This window comes from Sphaeramia orbicularis, chromosome 7 (assembly GCF_902148855.1).
Source record: "Sphaeramia orbicularis chromosome 7, fSphaOr1.1, whole genome shotgun sequence".
In the NCBI taxonomy this organism is placed as follows: domain Eukaryota; kingdom Metazoa; phylum Chordata; class Actinopteri; order Kurtiformes; family Apogonidae; genus Sphaeramia; species Sphaeramia orbicularis.
This window is the reverse complement of record NC_043963.1, coordinates 21,007,429-21,030,445: the sequence shown is the minus strand read 5'-3', so window position 1 is coordinate 21,030,445 and position 23,017 is coordinate 21,007,429. Positions and strand designations below refer to the sequence as shown.

The following is a 23,017-nucleotide window of genomic DNA, read 5'->3' as shown; positions in this document are numbered from 1 at the left end:
TCACTGAATGCTGTGTCAGTGCCACGGAAATTACAGGTTGTGTTTTGATTTGTATATTGTTTTGTTGCTGAGCACTTCTTTGAACTTCCTAATGCGGTTGATCTCTCATCAAGCTTTAGCAACATCATACTACTTGTTACACGCTTAAACAAGATAGTTAAATCTCTGTAATGAGTGATTGATTTGTCTTGCATATTTTGTGTGTGTTTTTTTTAGTGTATGCTCCTTCAAAACACTTACAAAAAATATGACAAATATGAAAATTATTTATGTGTGCTTGTTCCTGTTAGCAATTGTGTTTTCATGGGAAATTTAAAGCGGCTATTTCTAATCATTTGAATCCAAAACGGTAAAAGAAATACAAGTAATAGATACTGTATTTTGGCCAAATATTGACAGCATATTGACTAACTCACCCCAAGTCATATTACCAATACAAATATAATAGTACCACAATACTAATGCTCTCATAATTAGTTACTCTAGTTTCAATCTGCCTGTAGTCCAACACATAAACTTCATTTAATTAGAGGACAGAGGAATTGTGACTAGAGGTTGTACTAGACATTTTTATTGTCCGTCATTTTGATGTACAGGCTTGTAAAAATTCCGTCATAACACATTATCACTCATCATTTCAAATACAATTTTTTAATGATAATGAGACATATTTAGTAGCTAGTATTTAATGTTCAAAAACATCTCAATGATAAACCAACGTGATATCATGACTCGCGTAAATATAGATTGCCACTTTTAAGTGGCTTGTTATCTGTATGCATTATAAGCTCTCTGCATGTATGTTCACGCCGCGTCAAATACCACACACTCAGGGTTAAGGTTATGTAAACCGGAGATCTTGGTGTAAATAGACACGACATCAAATGACATTGAATAACATGCAAAAGGTAGAAATTGTGTATGTATAGCACGCCAAATGCCATGAGAACTAGAGTGACGTACAATGCGATTTCATGAGATCAGTCTGATAAACGTTATCAGTATTGCTTGTCCTTCATCCTTCACCGGATCAGTCCCTCTTTTTTCACAGTGTTTATTAATGCCATCACATTTACTGGGCTTTTTAAAATGACTAAGGAGACTCGGCTGTCTTGACATTTTGCACTAGCAAAGTAGCATATAATTTTGGCCAAAGTCAGCTAAACAACAAGACAAGACCTGACAATGACTGATTAATATGCACACTTGCCATCAGATGGACAGTGACAGGTGAACTAATTGTGAGTCATTAGAAAGAAGTAATGGTGTTGTATTCAGTGTAGTTGTGAACCGTGGCGCCATTTGGTACTGTTATGAACTGTTTGATGCCTTGTTAAGAGAGAGACAGACCGGCGATCCTGAGAGCAGGTTCTATTCACAGTGTTGTGTGAAACCTTTCTTTGGTAGATTACCCTCAGTATTTTAATCTGTCAAAATGACGGACGGTCTTCAAAATTTTCTGTCATCTTTTAAAAAAAAATCCATCAGTGATGGAATATTTTCTAACACGACCTCTGACTTTGACATCACCCATTAGTTGCTGAACTGCCATTTTGAAGTCAGTAGTTTGTGATTTGGCTGTTGCCACGTTGGAACCAGAAATGACCATATTTGAACAAAAGCAGTGGAGCTGTGGGAGTGCGAGGGATAGAATGATCTGAGGATGGTCATGGGTGAGCTAATGCTTAACAGCTGCTTAACCGTGTAAAATGGTAAAAATCCTCAAGCCTGGTGGAACAAAGTCATTAAAGTAACTTATTAACCTATTGACTGCACTTCTTTAAATACAAAGAAACTTCTAAAATCCAACTTGGCTGGTTAGTAAGATATCAAAGCTTTTTATCTTACCTAAGATCTTATTGACAGAGCAATAATTTAATGATAGACCACCAGATCACCTATGAGAGGGTCCAGATAAAACAAATGTGACCAGAATGACTCTTGGAAAAAAAATATTGACATAGTATTATTACAGGAATGTCTGTTATATGTCTACAGGAGCCAGGGCTTTTTGGAGCCACCATCAGCTGTGTTACAAATTTAAGATACTTCTATATTGGTTGTTTTTTAGAGACAAGATCCTTGCAGCTTGGTGTAACATAAGGAGAAGAACAAGAATGGATTCTGACCTATTGCTGATCAGGTGGAAGGGCAATTAGTGTCTGTGAGAAGCGGAGATGCAACAATGGCTGAAGCTCTTGTCAGGCGACTATTATCACCACAGTGTGCTCCAATATGTTTCCTGTAAAAACCAGAACCTAGCGAGGCTGTCCCTTCCCCCAAACCCCAGTCTGCTCTGATTGGACAAGTCCACCTGTGGGGTAATGACACATATCGAGTCATCGCTGACCCATAACTGTTCAGTAGCTCAAAGGAAATGAAACTACAGGAAAATGTTTAATTGAATGGAAGATTGGTACACACTAAAATACAGGATAAGTCATCATAAATACAAAATTTTCCAGTAAATTGTGGACACAAATCATCAATCACACACAAATCATTTTTTGTGACAGTTGTGTCAGATATTGGAATGTACATGTTACACAAGATATGATATAAAAAATATCCTTGATACCATAAGGATTTTAAAGGAAAGAACTAATACCTTGTATGTTTTAGAGTAATATAAACAAAGTCACAGTGTTTTAAGTTATTGAATTTGTGTTTTTAGTAACTAATTACTAATTATCTCCATTAAGTATCTCAATGATTTTAGTCGATTAAAAAGACAGCAGTGATAGAGTGGCTATAACCAGCTGTGGCATTATGGTGGTTTTCCATCCATCAGGATATCTTGGTTCCTGTATGCACGTAAAAGTGACTGATGGACAAGTCATATTTAGCTTCTGGAGGGCATCCAACCCAAGTGAGAGATGAATTAGAGCAGCCTCTGTTCCAAGGACAAGGCCAGCTCATATATTTTCTGAATTAAAGTGGCACATATGCCCCAGAAGATTCAGATTTTCATGTCAATATTTTAGTTTTAAGGAAAAAGAAATAACACAAAACGGAAATGCACAGAATCAAATGCAAAGAAGTGAACAAACACTACAAACAAATATCAGACATTGGAAAACTATGGCCTCAGTCGTCATATTGAGTGCTCCCTCTGCAGTCAGTTTTGATTGACCCACTTTACATATGCATAGAAGGGGTCTGTTAATTTCAGTTTCACCTTTCTTTTCATTTCCCATTAGGTGTGACAGGAAACTGGCAGGACCACTGTCTGTTGGGTGTTACATCTGTTTCCCAGGCAGCAGCTCAACAAAACACAGCCTTGCACACCACCATCACCACTCACTCAGAATTAAAGGAGCAGGAGAGAAAGACGGAGATTGTCAGCTATCTCACTGAGGCATGCTTTGCTCAAGGCAACATCTCTCTTTTTCTCCCCTCTCCTCTCTCCTCCTTCGATTAGTCAGCAGCGAGGAGCAGAAAAAGGTGTGACACAGTGCTCATTGCATTGAAACGCCTTCCTCCTCTTCCAAAGAAAGAACAGCAGCTGTCCAGGCATGAAAGTAGAGTAGGTTAAGGAGACACAAGAACACACATGAAAAGGGCAGTCCCTACCAAAGAAGGCGGAGGCCACTGATGAGGTCTTTGCCATTCAGTTAGTCATCCATGTCAACAATTATTAAGAGTAGCATACTTTATAACTATAAAAGCACTTTAGAGAAATCTGCCTTTGTTTGCAGGAATGTGAAGAAATTACCTTTATTCTACAAGTGTATAATTGCCTTTCAGCTTTTTGTAACAGGACACCAGGGAGAAGTTGATCATAGACCAACACTCATGGTGAATAATTCATACGGCGATCTTTCAAACACATCAGTTGGAGCTTTAGTAGTACTAGAAGCACTCGGAGAGCGCAGACCTCCGCCAAGGCTGATCAGTGGGCCCCCCCGTGGGCCCCCCCACCCCCAATCACCCCCAAAAGTTAATCATTTCCTTATCCCATTTCCAACAAACCCTGAAAATTTCATCAAAATCTGTCCATAACTTTTTGAGTTATGTTGCACACTAACGGACAGACAAACCCTGGCAAAAACATAACCTCCTTGGCGGAGGTAATAAAATGTTAGCCATTTCTTCATGGTTTTAGAGAATTACAAAAATTTTGCACTTTTGCTGCCAAGGTTGAAAAGAATTTCCCCTAAAGTTGAAATGATCACAAAAGACCCTGACCATAAATTTCACACAGAATAATCCTGCTTTGTGCAATCAGTCTAACATGTAACTGAGAAGTTGTGCCTTTTTCAGTGGCATTGACATTCTCTTTCCTTCTGCTCTTAATGTGTTACTATCTTGAAAGTTCCTTCACTATGTGAAAGAACAACTACATTTGAGCTGCAACTACTTGCTGATATTGGCAAGTTTTAACAGACGCAGGGATTTAGTCATTTTAATACCACAACATGCTACCTCATTCGCACGTGTTTCGATCAAAACGTCTCGACACTATTTTGCAGCAGCACTTTTGCTGCATCCTGCGCTTAGCATTGTCCAAGATGTCTTTGATTTGTTTTAAGAACCAGCCAAACAAACCCAAGAGTTTGTACCCCTATTCCACAACAGTAGTGAATGATGTCAGTTTTATCTGCATCATCGGCACAGTGCTGATATTGTATGTAGCACTCTGCATTAGATTACAGGGTGGGGAAGCAAAATTTACAATGAACATTTAGTTGTTTTTTCTCAGCAGGCACTACGTCAATTGTTTTGAAACCAAACATATATTGATGTCATAATCATACCTAACACTATTATCCATACCTTTTCAGAAACTTTTGCCCATATGAGTAATCAGGAAAGCAAACATTAAAGAGTGTGTGATTTGCTGAATGCACTCGTCACACCAAAGGAGATTTCAAAAATAGTTGGAGTGTCCATAAAGACTGTTTCTAATGGAAAGAAGAGAATGACTATGAGCAAAACTATTACGAGAAAGTCTGGAAGATACTATTAAAGAAGAATGGGAGAAGTTGTCACCCGAATATTTGAGGAACACTTGAGCAAGTTTCAGGAAGCATGTGAAGGCAGTTATTGAGAAAGAAGGAGGACACATAGAATAAAAACATTTTCTATTATGTAAATTTTCTTGTGGCAAATAAATTCTCATGACTTTCAATAAACTAATTGGTCATACACTGTCTTTCAATCCCTGCCTCAAAATATTGTAAATTTTGCTTCCCCACCCTGTAGTATTTGTTTTGGTGTATGTGTCTGATTTTGGGTATGCATTTAGCTTGTCTACCTTGAAATATATTCAAGGTTATTCAAAAAGAATGAATCAGTTTCATGACACATTGCTTCAGTTCTCAAGCATCGTCATGGAATGAGTCAGTGACCATTTGAAAGAGGAGTTTTCTAAGTTTGAGCTTTTTTAAATGAAAAAGTGCCCCTGAGATGGATTGGTCAGAAGGAGGGCCCAAGACCTTGCTCTTTGTGCTTGGCCTGCAAGATCCCCAGACTTCACCGTGTGTGATTTTTTTTGTGTGGGGATATGTAAAAGATCGTGTTTATGTTCCATCCCTACCCACTAGACTCGATGCCCTTAAACATCGAATAACAACAGTGATCAACTCAGTGGATCGTGATATGCTGATAAGCGTCCGGGAGGAATTCTCTTATCGCATTGATGTTGCCCATGCTGCAGGTTGTGGCCACATTGAACACTTGTAAGACAGGTAATAAAAGTTGATTGTGAGTAGAATACTTTTGACTTGGCTGGAGTTTTCTATTGCTTTTCCTTATTAAAATATTGTGTAATGAAATCGGTTCATTCTTTTTGAATAACCCTGTATTATTGCTTCGACGTATTTTTTTAGATTTTTTTTTTTTTTCAAGTCCAGTATTAATCAGTGTTGATTGCTTTTCTCTTGTTACTTGAACGCTGTATATGTTTATCTCCAACTGTCCCTCTGTTTTTGACCTCTTCTGTGTTTCTGTGGTACTTAATCTTATGTAATTTATAACTACCTCAAGTAATGTTCTGAGCAACCACTTTAATCTATCATCAAGCCCAGAGCCCGAAATAAAACTTTTGACTGCCTCCGCTGCATTTCTCAGTGATTTTCAGTTTGATGGATCACCAAGCAACAGGGAATAACAGAGAGGGAAAATGGTAATAACTTAATTGACACACTTGACTTTTTTGACGTGGATGTTGAATAGCAGTTCCCACCAGGTGTGTCCTTCAAGTGGCTGGTTAGTGAAATGCAGCATACACAGGTGGTGTTGCACACACATACACACGTGCACACAAAGGCTTAACACAGAAGTAATTTTGTCCACCCCCACCTTGTCTGTCATCCTAGCCTTTCAAACCTAGGGGCGTTCACATGGAAACACTTCTCAGCCTAAAGGCTTTGTGGTTGCCTAGCTGCCCACCTACTCACCTGTACCCACCCATCTTCACCTGTTTGGATGCCTAAGTCTGAAAAAGACCTAAAATTAATTGCATTTTCATTGTGTGCTGTGTGTGCAGTCTTAAGTGGCTGTTGATACTTGTAGGATAGTCTCGGGGCGGGTCAGTGAAGGTTTCATTGGGTTTGAAATTGTCAATCTTTTTAAGAGCCCACTCATTTAGGACGCACTTGAAAAAGTTAGTTGCGTCATTTGCCTCTGGAACAACAGTGGGCCCGGGATCCTGTCCAAGCTTGATCTGCTGTCTTTGATACTTGTCTTCATCTCAAGTTTCCCCTCTAAAAGAGACTCATCCCTGTTGGCCCAACTTGAAGATTGTCATCATATGAAAGTTTAATTTGAAGCGTGTGAATCATAAGCTATGAGCTTTGTTAATGTCTTTCTTGAAGTTATTTGGAATCTCCATCCTATAATATTTCCATTTAATTAATTTGTTTTTTATAGCTTATTTCCTTTTCTTACTAACCTGCATCCTTCTCCTCCTTTCCTTTTTTTCTCCCTTCCTCAGCTCTTGGAGTATGTTGGTAAAGGAAAGAGCATCATGGACGTGGGTTTGGCCCAGGCCCGCCAGCCACTCACCACCCGCTGCCATTACTATGAAGTGGAGATTGTTGATGCTGGGGAGAAGTGCTACATTGCCTTAGGCCTGGCAAGACGGGTGAGCTCTCAAATTTTGCCAACCTTTCACACCTACACATAACAGAGATGCACTAGTCTGACTTAACGGATATGGACCACATGCGTCTGTTGGATGACTCTTGCCTTCTGTTTTGTTATATTCTCTCTAGTTTTGTGTAGCCAAACCTAACTGTGCATTTTGTTTTCGTGCTGTTCCATTCCTGGAGAAAGGTCTTGCTGAACTCCTATCAACCTGCGTAAGGGAAAAAAACTGTGGTTTGTTTGTATTGCTTGAAACATGCTTATACAGAAATATATACAGAAAACGAGGTGGAAGAAGTTGTTCTAGTTTAATCCCATTAAAGGGACTTTGGAAACCAATAGCAGGCTTATTCCAGACTTAACTTCCTGTGAGTCAGACTATGTTTACCCTACCAGTGCCCTTATTTGAAAAGGAGTTGAACCAACAACATGGAAACAACAGAAAAGTCTGACAAAAAATTGAATAGTAAATCAGGAGGCGATACATTACTTTGACCACTTTTTTGAAACATTATGATCTTAGCCTTCTTGAAGGACCTGTTATCCCCTGAATGCACATGTTGAAATCTCAGCACATGGTAAAAAGATGAGAGGCCAATTAGAGACTGCATAGTAAACAGATCAGTAGAGGAGATTTTCCAGCAGCCTGGCCTTTCTAACCAAATCTAATGACCTGCTTTGAGTTGATGAAAAGCTTTTGCAAGGAAAATACAATTACAAAAATTTTAACACCTCGCATTTTAGCCCTAATTTCTTTTTCCAAAGAATGCACATGCGGTTCCCATTTTGGTGCTGCAGTTCTGTAAGGGCCTATTACCCGTTTTAAAGAATAAAACACAGACAAACCTGTAAATGTCCGGACACTGACAAGGCTGCTGCACATTAAGAGATGCAAAGAGCCATTGAAATAGTGTTTAAATATAAGATATTTTGTAAATTAGAAGTAGTGATTTTATAGGATCCTACCTCTTTTTTTGTCCAGGGCATTTTGACTTCATACTAAACGTACAAAAAATATGTTTGCTCTCTGATAGATGGATTCTTTCACAAGGCCTATTTTCCCATTATTATTCTTTTAACTTGGGAACTATTTTTTAAACCATGTGAGTTTATGATTTGTGAAATATTTGCACCCTGTAAGCTTAGCCTCGAAAGTGTTATGAATGTGAAATATTAGTGACTGCTAAAGCCAAGGCCTGTGGAGAGCTGCCAAAACCTGAAGGGAGCTGCCAGCACTGTCTCTCCCAGGGTCAAAACTCAGCTCCTTTTAATAACAAAAATAAAAGATGAAACTTGAACAAAACTGTCCCCCTGCTGAAGCAGCGTTGACCCTATCTCTTTCTTACAGCTTTCAATCACATAGTAAAAACCTACAGTGTATTTTCTGCAAGACATTTTTTTTAGGAAATCCTCTTATGTTGCTTAACAATAGTACATACATGTTCTCCCACGGTGAGAGTGGTGATAACTTCAGTCTTATTACCTCCTCAGAGTTGCTTTTTTTTCTCTTCCTTTTTTTTCTTTATCTGGGTTTCATTATAAAGACATTAAGCTTAAGTCCAGGAGAGGTGATAAAGCAGCAAATTGAAGGCTTGGGTAATGACTATTTACTCAACAGCAGGTTTGCATGCTGGTGTTGTTCATGTCACATCCCCTGGTTGGAAAGTCGACTTGAACATAAACACAAATCCTGTCATTAATGCTCTGTAGATGTTTGGTTTGTTTTTATACCTGTTGTCTTCATTGTTCTTTTCACAAATCTCCCAAGGCCCTGTACAGACCTTGCATAATCACTCACTTTTTGTGACCTGATCACAAATAAACAGCTGTAAGGTGAGTGAGGTGTGAACACACTCAAGACACATTCAGGAGCAACTGAGATTAAATCACTTACCTCATTTAATCTGGACCACATATGACCACAGTATTCAAGCAAACACAAATAGAAAAGTGAATAATATTTTGATGTGTAAGTATTTTATAGATGTTTGAAGTCCACAGAGTCATAGGTGTACAGCTGCCTGAGTGCATTGTAGTGGTGCCCCATTCCTATAAGTGAAGAAGTGGTATATTGACACCAAGGTTATTATCGTTAACGAAAACGAACGAAATGACGAAAACTAAAATTGAAAAAACATTTTCGTTAACTGAAATAAATAAAAACTCTAATTAAAAGAAAAAAACGATAACTAACTGATACTGTATCGTGAGCTTACAAAACTAACTAAAACGTATAAAAATTATGGATACAATTCCCTTTGTTTCGTCTTTGTCAATGTCGGATTGATATGAAATTAATTTATTTCGCTCCAGCAGTTTGAGCTGGTGACACCATACGACACTACACAGTCTGTCATGTCTGGTCATTGGTGGTTTCCAGTCGTCTTCTGGTCCCCACTCTACCTGGAACATACAGACTAAAGCTGGGACACAGCAGCACAGTCCTGTCTGGGGTTTACTGTAGTGATACATGGGTCAGGTTTTTTTTTTGTTTTTTTTTTGGCGTACCATGTGTGTGCGCGTGAGTGACAGAGACAGAGCAGAGCTAAAGGACAGAGTCAAACAGGACTAGCATCCAGGTTAAAACTGGACAGTTTATCACCATGAAAAGGCCTTCCAAGGCCTGAACTGCACAGTTTAGAAGAGGAGAAAAGAGGAGGATGAAAACTAATCCAATTACAGAGGTATGGAACCTGTTAGAATGTTAAAAAACGTTTGATGTTACTAGCTACAGCTAGCTAAACTGAACTGAAGCAAAGTTAACTAATAATGGAACTGGAGATGATTAAGATATGAGAGATCTGCTAAGGTGTGGTTTACTGCTGATGAACTGGGTTATATATGTTTATAAGTGGTTTATATATGTTTCTGTCTGCTTTAACTGCTGGTTAGCTGGTTTATAATAGGTTCCTATCTGCTTTAACTGCTGGTTAGCTGGTTTATATATGTTTCTGTCTGCTTTAACTGCTGGTTAGCTGGTTTATATATGTTTCTATCTGCTTTAACTGCTGGTTAGCTGGTTTATAATATGTTCCTATCTGCTTTAACTGCTGGTTAGCTGGTTTATATATGTTTCTATCTGCTTTAACTGCTGGTTAGCTGGTTTATAATATGTTCCTATCTGCTTTAACTGCTGGTTAGCTGGTTTATATATGTTTCTATCTGCTTTAACTGCTGGTTAGCTGGTTTATATATGTTTCTATCTGCTTTAACTGCTGGTTAGCTGGTTTATATATGTTTCTATCTGCTTTAACTGCTGGTTAGCTGGTTTATATATGTTTCTATCTGCTTTAACTGCTGGTTAGCTGGTTTATAATAGGTTCCGATCTGCTTTAATTGCTGGTTAGCTGGTTTATAATATGTTCCTATCTGCTTTAACTGCTGGTTAGCTGGTTTATATATGTTTCTATCTGCTTTAACTGCTGATTAGCTGGTTTATATATGTTCCTATCTGCTTTAAAGCTATACCTACCGATGTGGCATTTCTCACAGCACTTAGTAAAAGTTTGAACATGAACAACCCGCCTCCCTCCAAAGCCCCGCCCCCTTCCCTCTGCCTGAGCTCTGAGGCTCCTCCTCCTTTCATCTGATGTGCGATGGAAACAGAGGAGGAAGCAGAGGTGGAGGTCCGGTCCGTTTTGGCGTGTCCGTGGACCCCTCCCTCAGTAATCAGATACATGATCCACCTGCCACGGGCCCACGGCTCCTGTTCCACCAGTAGACCTGGTCTGTGCAGTACTGGGTCAGTGTTTTCACTGCAGTGCCCAGGGGATGGGCACGCGCACTGTGAACGCGCGGCCTCCGCGAATTTTCCGTGTACATTTGAAGTTTCATAGTCCATACAATTATCATCCTACATCATCTTACACTGTGTGACACCAAGTACATGTACCTGTATGAGTCCCACCGTCATAAAAGCTGAGCTTTATGCAGACCTATTCAATCCAGTACAGCTGACTTCTGGACTTTTATCTCCATCCTTCATTCATCAGACTCCTGTTTGTGCTCCTCAGTTGTTGTTTCTGTTCATAAATCCGGTTAATCCCTTCCACATGTGCATGTCAGTTCTATCCAAACACATCCTAGACAGTAGACTGTGGTCAGTGACAGGAGAAGCAGCACCAGTGAAGCGTCAGATTCAGAGGAACACATATCGGATGTGAGATGGAGATGATGGATCGGATGCTGGACGGCCGTAATGGATGATTGACAGGAGGCTCAGTCAGGTTCGGCCAATTATTTCATTCGGACCGACTAAAATGATTGGTCAGACTTTTATTAGAAATATATGAGAATTAAACATTTTTGAGTTTCAATACCTGGTGGATTTCTTTTACATTTTAGTTTGACACACACTTATTAGGAGCATTTTAAGATGACAAAAGAAAAGTGTAAAAATGCCACATCATACGGTATAGCTTTAACTGCTGGTTAGCTGGTTTATATATGTTTCTATCTGCTTTAACTGCTGGCTGCTTTGTGCATCTCCTCTCATGCTTTGCACATCTTTGCATTGTTTCACGTAAGTGACGTTGTGTATGGATTGCACCCCCCCTCAACCTGCTATAGGGAATTTATACATTGTACGGTACATTGTGTCTCTGCTCAGTCCATGAGCCGCCCTAACCCGACCCCCAAATAAAGTGTCCAGGGTAACCCATATCCGCGCCTCACTAATTTCTTTGAATAGGATGATGAGGAAGATAAAATATATGAAATAACTAAAACTAATACTAAAACTAAACTAAAACTAAGCATTCAGAAAAAAACGATAACTAATAAAAACTAACAAACCTGCTCTAAAAACTAATTAAAACTAACTGAATAAGAGAAAAAAAAGTCAAAACTAATTAAAACTAAACTATAATTAAAAATCCAAAACTATTATAACCTTGATTGACACTGTATAAACTCAGCGAGATGAGCTCAGTGGTCGTCACTGTTGCCTCACTGTAAGAAGGGCTATTCTATTCTCTTGTGTGTAGATGTTTAATTTAAATGCAGAGGTTGAAAGTGAACAGTAAAAACAGTTGGGATGGTCTAAGTTGTTATGTTAACATTTTAGTTGTCAAGTTGAGTGATTCAACTTTTACCTGGAATTACAGACAAGAACACCTTCACTTGAACTACTAAACTCAACCAGTTGCCTTCAGGTACTAAAGATAAAAACGCTGCTCAATACCTGTTCACTCATTCTCTCTTCAGACAGTTTCTTCATGTATGATGCATATGTAATCAAACATTGCATAACCTTGTAAACAATCCAAAGTGCCTGCAGGAAATAAATCTTACACCACTTTTAGGCTTTTACAATCTTACTCATTTGCATATTGGACAGAGATGTAATATCTGATCGCAAGTGATCACTTGAGATGCATTCTAATGCCAAGTGTGAATGGAAATATGAAACACATCTTAGAGGTAGGTCTGAACAAGTCTCCACCCATCCTTCACATCCTAACATATGCAGAAAAACAGTTGTAATGTATTAAATTTGTGTGCGTCTTTATTTTATGTTGCCATTTTCTTAGCTTTCCTTTAACTCTGGTCAGTGGGGCAGCTGTGACTTGTGACATAGAGCAGGTAATGCATAAACCTGAGAGCTGGCTCCTATAAATACGTGTGTCAAGTGTCTTTGGACTAGATGCAAAACCCCATGTTACCCCACTGGCTGTAGTTATGTATACAACTGGGTGAGTCAAGTGCATTGGAAAGTGCTAGGCAAGGCAAGGCAGATTTATTTGTATAGCACAATTCATACACAGGGCAATTCACAGTGCTTTACAAAAATGGAAAAGACATAGATTTAAAAACACACAATTACAATTAAAACATAATCAATAAAACATAAATAATAATCAATTAAAACAAAGTAAAAGAGAAGAGTGCAGATAGAACCCTTTCAGTTGTTCTATGCACAGTTGAACAGAGCTGTTTTCAGCCTGGACTCAAACATTGTCACAGTAGAGGTCTGTCTTGCGTCATCAGGAAGACTGTTCCAGAGTTTAGCTGCACAGAACTGAAATGCAGCTTCACCCTGTTTAGTCCTGACTGTGGGCACCAGCAAAAGACCAGTCCCTGAGGTTCTCAGGGTCCGAGATGGTTCATATGGGACCAACATGTCACAGATGTATTTTGGTGCTAGACCATGGAGAGACTTATAAACGAGCAGAGCAGTTGTAAAGTCTATTCTCTGAGCGATAGGAAGCCAGTGCAGAGATCTGAGCACATACATGCTACATAAAAAAATTCAGCTCAAGCTGTTTTCTCAGGATGCAGGTTAAATCACCAGAGAATATAAATAAAATAAAGACACCTACAATATTTTTTTATAGCATAGTAGCTGCATATGAATAAAAATATGGGAAAACTGAAGTTCAGCAGGTTAAAGTCAATTTCGCTGGTTTTAAAAAAGTGGAAGTAAGTAGATGTTTTTAATCCCCCAAGCCACTTTTGCAGGTTTCCTGTCCAACAAGGAAGTCAGAGGAATTTGTGATATGTGATAAGTGTGAATGCTTTTTTACGCAAAGTAAACATAGAGTTTTGCTAGTGTGTGTAATCTAAGATCTGTTTTGACCCTGCTGCCATTCCTAGACCTGTCATGACCTCTCGCTTTCTCTCTCATACCTCTGAAGATAAGGGTCTACGTGAATGTACAGCATGCATATGCTTGGTAGCACACTTGTTTTCCATCCGGTACACACTGGTTGCTAGGGTGTGGGACAAAGCAATATTTTGGCTTAGTTATGGGGTGGAAGGGTGTAGGGGGCCGATGGGAGTGTGGGGCTTTGAGGAGGTGGGGTAGCAAGGTAGATGGGGAGGTCTGACAGCCAGGAGGTAGAAAAATCAAGGGAAGTTATTCAGAATCTTAAAAAAAAAAACAAAAAAAACAGGAAAACCCTCATGTCCTGAAAAACAAACAATTCCTAAAATCCTAAAAAAAGGAAAACATTATAACCCACAGATGGAAGATCAGGAAGTGAAGAAGCATGTAGTATTGAATCTGGAAAGATTGGTTGTGTAATACTTTTGAAGGAGTGGATAGATATTATAGATGGATTAGAAGCCATCAGTGTCTGAATGAAACAGATCATTTTTTCAGTTGACCCTTGACACTTTATTGCATAAGTGTGTTGGACCTGTTTGTGTTCACAAATGCTGTCTGAGACTCATAGATGTGTGTGTGAGAGAGAGAGAGATAGCACTGTGAGAACACTCTTTAACAGAATGCAATGCAGGAGTAGTTTCAGTTTGTTAAAAAATTTTAGTCTTTATCACAGTGATTGCTATACGATAACACACACACACACAAACCTTACAGCCTGCATTCACATAAAGATAAGAAATGAAACCACTAAGCCTTTTGCTGCTGTGCTTCCTCTGTCCTAGTTTGCCCTGGGAAGTGGTGCAGCAGAGACCTGGAAAAGCCTCACTTCCTCTTCCTCCTGTGACACAGCAGTCCTCCAAACTTTCTGTTGCTTTTGAGGAAGTGTTTATTCTAACGAGCCAGTTTTAGATAAAACAAAGACCTTGTTACTGTGCCAAGGCCTCTGATCTGGAAACTAAAGAACACACAGCAGCACCTTCACAACACTGTAGATGGATGTCCTCACTTGAACTTTCATACTCTCCACTGTGGCTCAAAACCATGAAGCAAATGCAGAACCAATCATTACCCAAGAACAGTAATAACACAAAACAAATGTTATATTTGCATTCTTCTTTTAAGAGTCATGGCTATGCAAATTAATCTGACATTGAATTGAAACTTATGATTTGTGATGGAATAGAAAATGAATAATCATAATATTTATTACATATTTTCATCGTTTCCAGAAAATGAATCCTTCTGATTGGCAGGTTGACATTATTGGTTTAAGTTAAATGACTACCATCGGATGGATGGCTGTAAAGATTTTACTCGTGTTCTGCAAAAGATGAACTGTTGCAACTGTCGTCATTGCAAAAGGAAAAATATAGTAGGCCTAAAGGATACTATTATTGCAAATATATAAAATCAGATATTACATTCACTAGTAAATTCCTATGTTGTGTGCAGTCATATCTCCCACTATCTTTTCCATCACTTATTCAATAAAGGAACAAATCAGTAATTTATCAGTTTTATGTTATCCTGAAAGCATTTGCATCTGAAAAAGCGATAAACCTGCCCTAACACATATGCACAGATCGGCTGTTGTTCTGCTCACTCCAGCCACATCATGAGCTAATGTCAGCCAGTTGCTGATATCGTGTGTGGAGCTACAGGTTTTAGCCTAATGACACGAGGTTAGACAAACAGACCTGCATTAGTTTCCTACACAGTGTCTGCCCAGCCCCTATAGGTGAGGCTGTGTGGGCACGTACACACAAACACTAAACTTTCCCTCCCCTTTTGGCCTCTTGACTGTGCCACACACACCCATACACTCACCTCTGCGGTAATCCACAGCTTTAGTAGTATTTTTAGAAAGATCTATGATATGCCAGAGTGATATCTGCAGCCGATGATGGGTATCTACTACCTCTGCACCCGCACCTTTCCGCTCATTCTCTTTCAGACTTGTTTACTCTGCCACAGTGTGGAAATGCAGGTAGTTCTGATGACACCGCTGTAGCAGCTGCTGATCTGATATTGCAGTCCTGTGCTTTGCTGTCGACACAACACCAGAGTTTGTTGTTGTGAGATGTAGCTTGTGCTCCACTGATGGGTTCTGCAGGACAGCAGGGGTAGTGACCATGTTTGAAAAGTAGGTTAACGTAGTTTTCATAATTTATGATACTCTCCATTGTTTGTTCATAGAGATGAGTGCAGATGGGATTTTGTGTTTGTTTTTCCTCACTCAAACTGAAGCCCTTGAGGCAAATTAGTTAAATTGGGCTATATAAAAAAAAAACGACAAAAGATAATTCTGCCACAAGTGACTCAAACCACAAAATGACAGCATTTAAATTATACTTTTGTTTTATTAGAGGGAAAGCTGCTTAGCTCTCATAACACATTATGACCTGTGTTTTGCAGAACTTGAAACCTAAAAACAGTGAATGAATGACAGAAGAACTGAAGGATATTTATTCTTTCTCTTGAAGCAATATCATAACGTTATTGGTTGCATATTTTAGTACACATGTTGTTAAAATGGAGCAAAAGGCTTCACTATGTCATGAAAAAGTCAGGAAACTGAGATTTAAGCCTATTTGATTTGTAATCAGAAGTAGTGTAAATGTAAGATAATTCAAAAACATAGTTAGCATATTTGACACCATTATTTTCCAATATTTATGAGAATAATTAAGAATAAAAATGCCTCATGTACCCACATCAGTTAGAGGATACTGGTTGTCACCCTTTGATTGGGTCTATGTAATGAGAAAATATCAGTCACATAAACTTGGTCCGATTGTTTCTCTTTCTTTGCATTCTTGACCCATGTGATGTAACATTAGGTCACAATATTCGTTTTAAGGGGGAGAGAAACAGAGCAGCATGAAAATAAAACTGGTCTGTGGCTGACACAACTCTGCTGAAGACTTTAAAATACTGAAGTTTTGCTGAAAATCTATATTGGTGAAAGGCTTGTAATAAGGGGGGAAATGGGAAATATTTTTTTTCCCAGAACATGTTGTGGGTGTATCAGCTGGATGGATCCATGTAAACAAAGTTGGAATTTCTGCACAGAAGCCAGTGTCACTGAAAATATCTCTATATATGCACTGGACCTTTAGTTTGCTGACTGATGCATAAGTACACAGGCTTGTCAGTGTGTTTGGGATTCGACTAATGGGGCAGCTAAAGTACAACATAAAATAGTAAATTGTCCGCATAATTTTCAGGTATCACATTTGCAAAACAGCTGTAGGTCTCAGTTTACTTCAAACATAGTAGATCCTTCTGTTTGTCTATGTGATATGAACACACTTGTATTTATACATGTGTGTTTAATATCCAGATAAGGATATAGTATATTACCTGTAAATTAATTGAATAGATTTCATAAAATATTCACACTGAAGTGCATGTTTTAATTACATTTTCAATTATATGCTAGACCAACAAAAGGTACTTAGAGCAGTGTTACTTATTTATCTCTGATTTTTTTTTCCCCTCCTTTTAGTTACAATGCGTGCGGGTTTTCCAGTAATATTGTTTAGGTTTTTGTTTAGTTGAGTTTTTGGAAACTAAATGTAATAAAATATACTGCAGAGCTCAAGTCTGTCTACTTTTACTGTCATAATAAAGCAGAAATGACAGAACAGTAAAAAATATGTATATATAAAAAATAAAAAAAAAAAGGTAAATACAAAACACTTTCCAACTATGGTTGCAAATAAAGTACAGTTAGTGGTTGTGTGTTCTTTCCAGGAGGGGCTCATCTTTTTGTCTTGGCTGGGTCGAGGTCGTTCAGAAAAACCCAGTTCTGTCTCATATTCACTCTCCATTTATGTTTGCGTTGCCTCAGTTCAACTTTCCTGCCTGCATCTGTGTGGAAAATTGTAAAGCATCCTGCAAATGATGAAAACCATAGCTGTAAAGAGTGGGATTTCCATCACAACACAATTCAAAATAGAGTTTGATACAAAAGGACAGACATTTTATGCACATATGGAATCATGTTACAAAGGGTCACATTTAAGTCTGTCCTCAAATATGCTAATGCAGACAGGGGAGCATACTTGTATATTTATTTAGACAAAAGTAATTCTTGTGTTGCACTCAATTGGTTAATAATCTAATTCAGTTAATAAAAAATACACTTGAAAGTGAAACCAACACTGGTACAGAAAAACATTCAGTGATGTCAGGCTCTTCATTACTTGATAGCAGATACTGTAATTATTAGTTTATTTCAACGTTGAATCCTCAGTGTGTAGAGACGGGAGTGCTGCCTCTTTTTTTTTTTCCTCATTAATATACCATATTTGTATGATGGATGGAGCACACTGAATAGACATTCTGAATTAGAGATGATGGACATAGCAATTACTAGGAAGACGGCTATGAAAACAAGCATTTACCAGTTTGATCCATTTATCAGACACAAGTCTGCGGTTTACATTAAAGCGCTGTAAATCCAGCAGTTATTTGTTTAGCCGTGTCTAATGTTGTCTTATTTCAGTGTGTACCTCCAAATCACTGATCAGATCAGTGACTTTGGGCCATCAATCAGGGAGCAAACGCCCAGACTTTCCTCTGGTCCTCGTGGAGAAGCGGCCCACATGCCAGTCAGCCAGAGGAATCCTCAGGCTTGTGGTTGAGACGAGGGGGAAGAGGAGCAGACTTGGCAGATCAGGGGTTTCAGGCTTGGAGCGGTAGCTGCATTCCTCCATGTCTATCTGTCTTCCTCTGCTGATGTCTCACTCTGTCCTTCTCTCTCTCACTCTCTCGCTTTCCCTCCATCCATCTCCATTTCCTGTTCCTCAAGCCCCGATGGGGTTGTCAGACAGGATAGCTGATGGTTCCCTCATGTCTTGGCCTCAAACACCGCTCTGTCTGCTTGGACCAACTAACAGTCTGCAGTGTGCATTTCTCTTCATATACAGGTGCTGATAGTAATAATTTCATCAGCTATATTTTATAGTTTAGTCATTTATTGCCTCTCTATGTTGTGGATCAGTAATTGCCATTTTTTTGTTTGGACTAAAGCACATTTCCTTTCAATAGTGATAGTCCACTTTAGTCTATCATCCTGATCATGGGAAAAGGTCAACCAGTTATAAGAAAAGGGATATCTATTTTTTTAGCTGCTGTACATTTTTTACACCCAAATGAGCACATCGGGATGGGTTATCTAAATGTTGGTAAATCCAGTAAAAACATAGAATCAGCTGATCAGTAGATGAGTTTTCATTCTGTTTTTTATTTCAAAGTGTCATTTTTTTCTTAAAATGCACCAGAAAACAAGGAGCACCCCTCAAACCAAGAGAAGCTGTCTTACTTGACAGTGTTGCATCATGAACAATAGCAAAAACCCAATATTGTTCCTGAAAGGCTTTTTACATGCCATTGTCCAGTACTTTAACTGGTGTCATAATGTCCTGAAAAATAACAAGCCCCCAATTATCGTGCTTACCATCATTGACAACTGGAGCCGGAGCTGATAAATATGCTGAACTGCTAGGGTTCAAGAGTATTTTTTTAAAAAACAACTAAAAAAACAGACTTATTTGATATGAAGCTGAACACCCGATTTAATCTCCCCACTAGGTGTTGCACTTCCTGAGACTCAATGAGAGTGAAGTGACTTCTAGTGTGTTTTGACAGTCGCCAATAAATACGACTTAATGAGAAGAAGCAGGATTTAAGCGGTGTTGGCACACAACGAATAAAATGTGGTGGCTGTTTAAGGCTAAAGCAGTGCCTTGATCAGTTTTGCCATGACTTTTTCCAGTTTAGATTTTGGCTCATATACATTTTCAGCTCGCTTCTTCTCATTTGAAGTCTGTTATGTAACAATATTGGTGCAATTTTTGCTTTGTCTGAGACTGAAGTTGCCATGGTTCCTCTCGTCGTCGCCCCAGAAAGCATATGGGCTTTCTAGTAAACATAAGCAAAACACATTGTGCACCTCTCTCCCCCTCCCTCTACTGATCTTTGTGTTATCGGCCTCAACACAGCAGTAAATTACACACGGCTTGACTGACACTAGCAGCTCCTGCATTCTTTTTAAAACAATATAATAGGATTTTAATCATATTCTGTTGCTTATAACTAACTCAGAAGTTATATTTGAAGCCATGGCGTCATCGCCATCAGATTGCTGATGTACACGTTTTAGTCTGACGCAACCTGTTGAAACGACAAATATCAATATTAGTGAGTTTGAATAAATAAAACTGATTTAAGGTCTTACCCCGAATCCGAGTGGATCGGTAAAACCCTAAATTAACGTTGTGACTACTGCAGAGTCATTTCACTTTCACACTGAAGAATATGGCCAGATGGGGAAGAGTCTACTGTCCAGTGTGAAAGTGGTGAGGATGAGAGGACATAAACAGGAACACTTCATGAAGATGTAGCCAAAAAATAGATGAATGACGAGCATAGTTTCAGTGTCGTCCCCGTTACTTCAGTGATGTTGGTACAGCTTCAAACACAAATACAGCTCTCCAGTATCTACCTCTGAGTCACTCTGTGATCTTATCTGAGAGCTGAAGAAAGACATATAGTGTATACTGTACATGCAGACAGATGCTTGGTCTCCCTCAGCACAGAGAAGTAGTAGATGCTGACAGATTTCCAACAAAGAGCAGGAAACAGAAAAGAAAATCCTCAGGAACGTGTTAGCATGGGTTAGAAAAATATTAATCTATTATCTCAAACATCACCGGTGCAGATTAAGAGAACTGGTAAACCTTTTTTTTAGAAGTCGCAGAGAATTAACAATTGCATGAAAGAGAGTTTTTAACTGTCATCCTGTATTTAAGCTTACATCGTGTTTTTCAGAATGAACAGATTTGGACTGGCATGTCACTGGTGTCAGTCTGTTCATTTGTTCATTCTGCAGTCTGTCCGTCACACAATATCACACACAACATGACTTGGTGGGATGTTTGCTCCAACTGAGTTCTCAGAATCACAGTCTGTAAAAATCTAAATAGATAAAACACAATAAAAGATGTATTATTTATTATTGGTTTGGATAGCTGTGAATAATGTGAAACATCTGTTACAGTGGTGACGCCACAACAAATCATCACATAAGTTGTTGGTTTTCGCTCAGCTCTGCGGAGCCTTTTAACACACAACAACTGTACTGCTTTGCTTCACTCCCACGGCTCTCATCAGCTTCTTGTTCATTTGCAGTAGACAGTTTCCTTCAGCAAAAAAACTCTAAAAGCCCATGACATGCTAATTGTCCAGACAACATTAAGGCAAGCTAAGGGATGCAGTAGAACACTGCTGTGCTAAAAAGTGAAGTCTGTTTCTGCTGGAATTATGTAATAGTTATTGTGTGTTTGATTGACTCAGCCATGTGATTTTTACTTACAATGACATTGTTTGCATTTAAAGTTAAAGAGTTTGTCACTGTTTTCTGTGTTGGCACTATTATGCATGAGCAAATAAGATGATGATGTAGCTGATATAGTGGATGATGATTTCTATAATTGTATTTTTTGGAACCTTATGTAATGAAGATTTCTTTTTTCCCTGGCACAAAAGAATTAATAACAAAAACAGACGGGTGGATGGATGGATGGATGGATGGATGGATGGATGGATGGATGGATGGATGGATGGATAGATAGATAGATAGATAGATAGATAGATAGATAGATAGATAGATAGATAGATAGATAGATAGATAGATAGATAGATAGATAGATAGATAGATAGATAGATAGATAGATAGATAGATAGATAGATAGATAGATAGATCTGTATCTGTATTTTTTCCATATTGGACTATGTTATAATAAAAAATTTTTAAAAAAAAACACAGTTCAAAAGTCTTTACTCCTAATCAATGCAAATAAAATGTTTCCTGCAGAATCTTGGTACTCCATGGTGCAATTATATAACAGTTCTAAAGAAATGTATGTTTTTGTCCCTACAGGACTACCCCAGGAACAGGCACCCAGGGTGGAGTCGAGGATCAGTGGCGTACCACGCAGGTGAGTCCTTCTCCTCTCATTGCTTGTATAAAAAATTATTCTGCCATGTTTAACCTTTCAGAAAGAACTTATTCCTTTGATGGTTGTGGATTTCCCCATTAAAATGAAATCATTTAATCAGAGACACTTCCTCCAAAGCACCTTGGTGCTGCTTCTATACACAAACATCACAGGATACCGCCTCAGCTGGGCAGTAAGGTGCCTCGCACAAACAGAGATTATGCAGGATTGCGGGCAGATAAAACAGACGGTGACAGCATCAGAAAGACAAGGATCATATCTCCATCTCTCCCTGTCTCCGTGGGAGTTTGGTGATCAAAATGTCTCTCAAACCGATGGACCAAGAAAAAGACAAGAACTCAAAAACCATAGTTATCTGTATCTCTCTATGCTTCCACACACGTTCAGTCTTGGCTGTTTGTGACGACAGGCCTGTGAACATTATCCACAGAGGCATCTGCACAAAACCCCCACAGCTCTGATGCCAGGTCTCAGCACCGCATCTCTATCAGTGCCAAAAGATTAGCTGCTGCGGTAATATCAGAATAGCTGGAGCGATGAAGGTGGTTGTTATTACACTGTGCGATCCACAGTGCTGCTGTCACAGTCAACATCTTGTTAGTCCTTATCTGACTGAAGCAGTTAGGATCTAGCTGGGCTTTATCAGCAGTATTTTGGCCTGAAGCATCCCATTGTTAATGTTTCTCACAGGGGATTTCAGCTGCTCTTACTTTCACAAACGATTCACATGCCACAAATGTCATTTCTGTCTATGTTTTTCCACCAGGAAATGTGTATGATTTTATTTTTGGAGGACAGTTTATATGCTTTCTTCCAGCTGACCTCCAAATCAGCTATCAAAACACATTTTCTTGTTCAGTCCGCACATTCCATTCATGTTTCAAGTTGATGTTTATACTCCTAAATCCCCATATCCCCATGCAGATTCCATCTATACTTAGAAAACATTAATAATAATAACAGTTGATGCTGTGCGTCCTACTGGGGTCTGTGAATGATACCTCACTGCTGAGTGACAGACGAGGCCAGTCATTCACCATGCCAGTCCCAGAGGTCTAACGCTGTGGTCTGCCTGGTTTGGCTGCCGTGCACTGGACACCGCAGAAATGTGCACGCCCCAGCACAGCTCCCATTAATCTTATTTGTTAGAGACTAAAATGATGTATGTGGTTTTCCACGCTGTGTGTATGAGGTTTGCCTTCCCATGCATGGGTTAAGGTGCAGGCTCTGATCCAGCTTCTTAAAATCAACAGCCAAGGCCTCTTCTTCATGCCCCCCTCGCCTCTCCACGCAT

At 39.0% G+C, this 23,017-nt stretch overlaps 1 protein-coding gene across 2 annotated transcripts in view; it reads left to right on the top strand.

The window, feature by feature from the left end:
* The window catches only part of spryd3 (SPRY domain containing 3), a 53,626-nt gene that overhangs the window by 17,487 nt on the left and 13,122 nt on the right, over positions 1 to 23,017 (top strand). For both annotated transcript variants that reach the window (XM_030138571.1, XM_030138572.1), the window contains exons 7-8: positions 6,938 to 7,087; positions 21,645 to 21,702. In XM_030138571.1, coding sequence (XP_029994431.1) covers positions 6,938 to 7,087; positions 21,645 to 21,702 — 208 coding nt within the window. The remainder of the gene's footprint in view (positions 1 to 6,937; positions 7,088 to 21,644; positions 21,703 to 23,017) is intronic.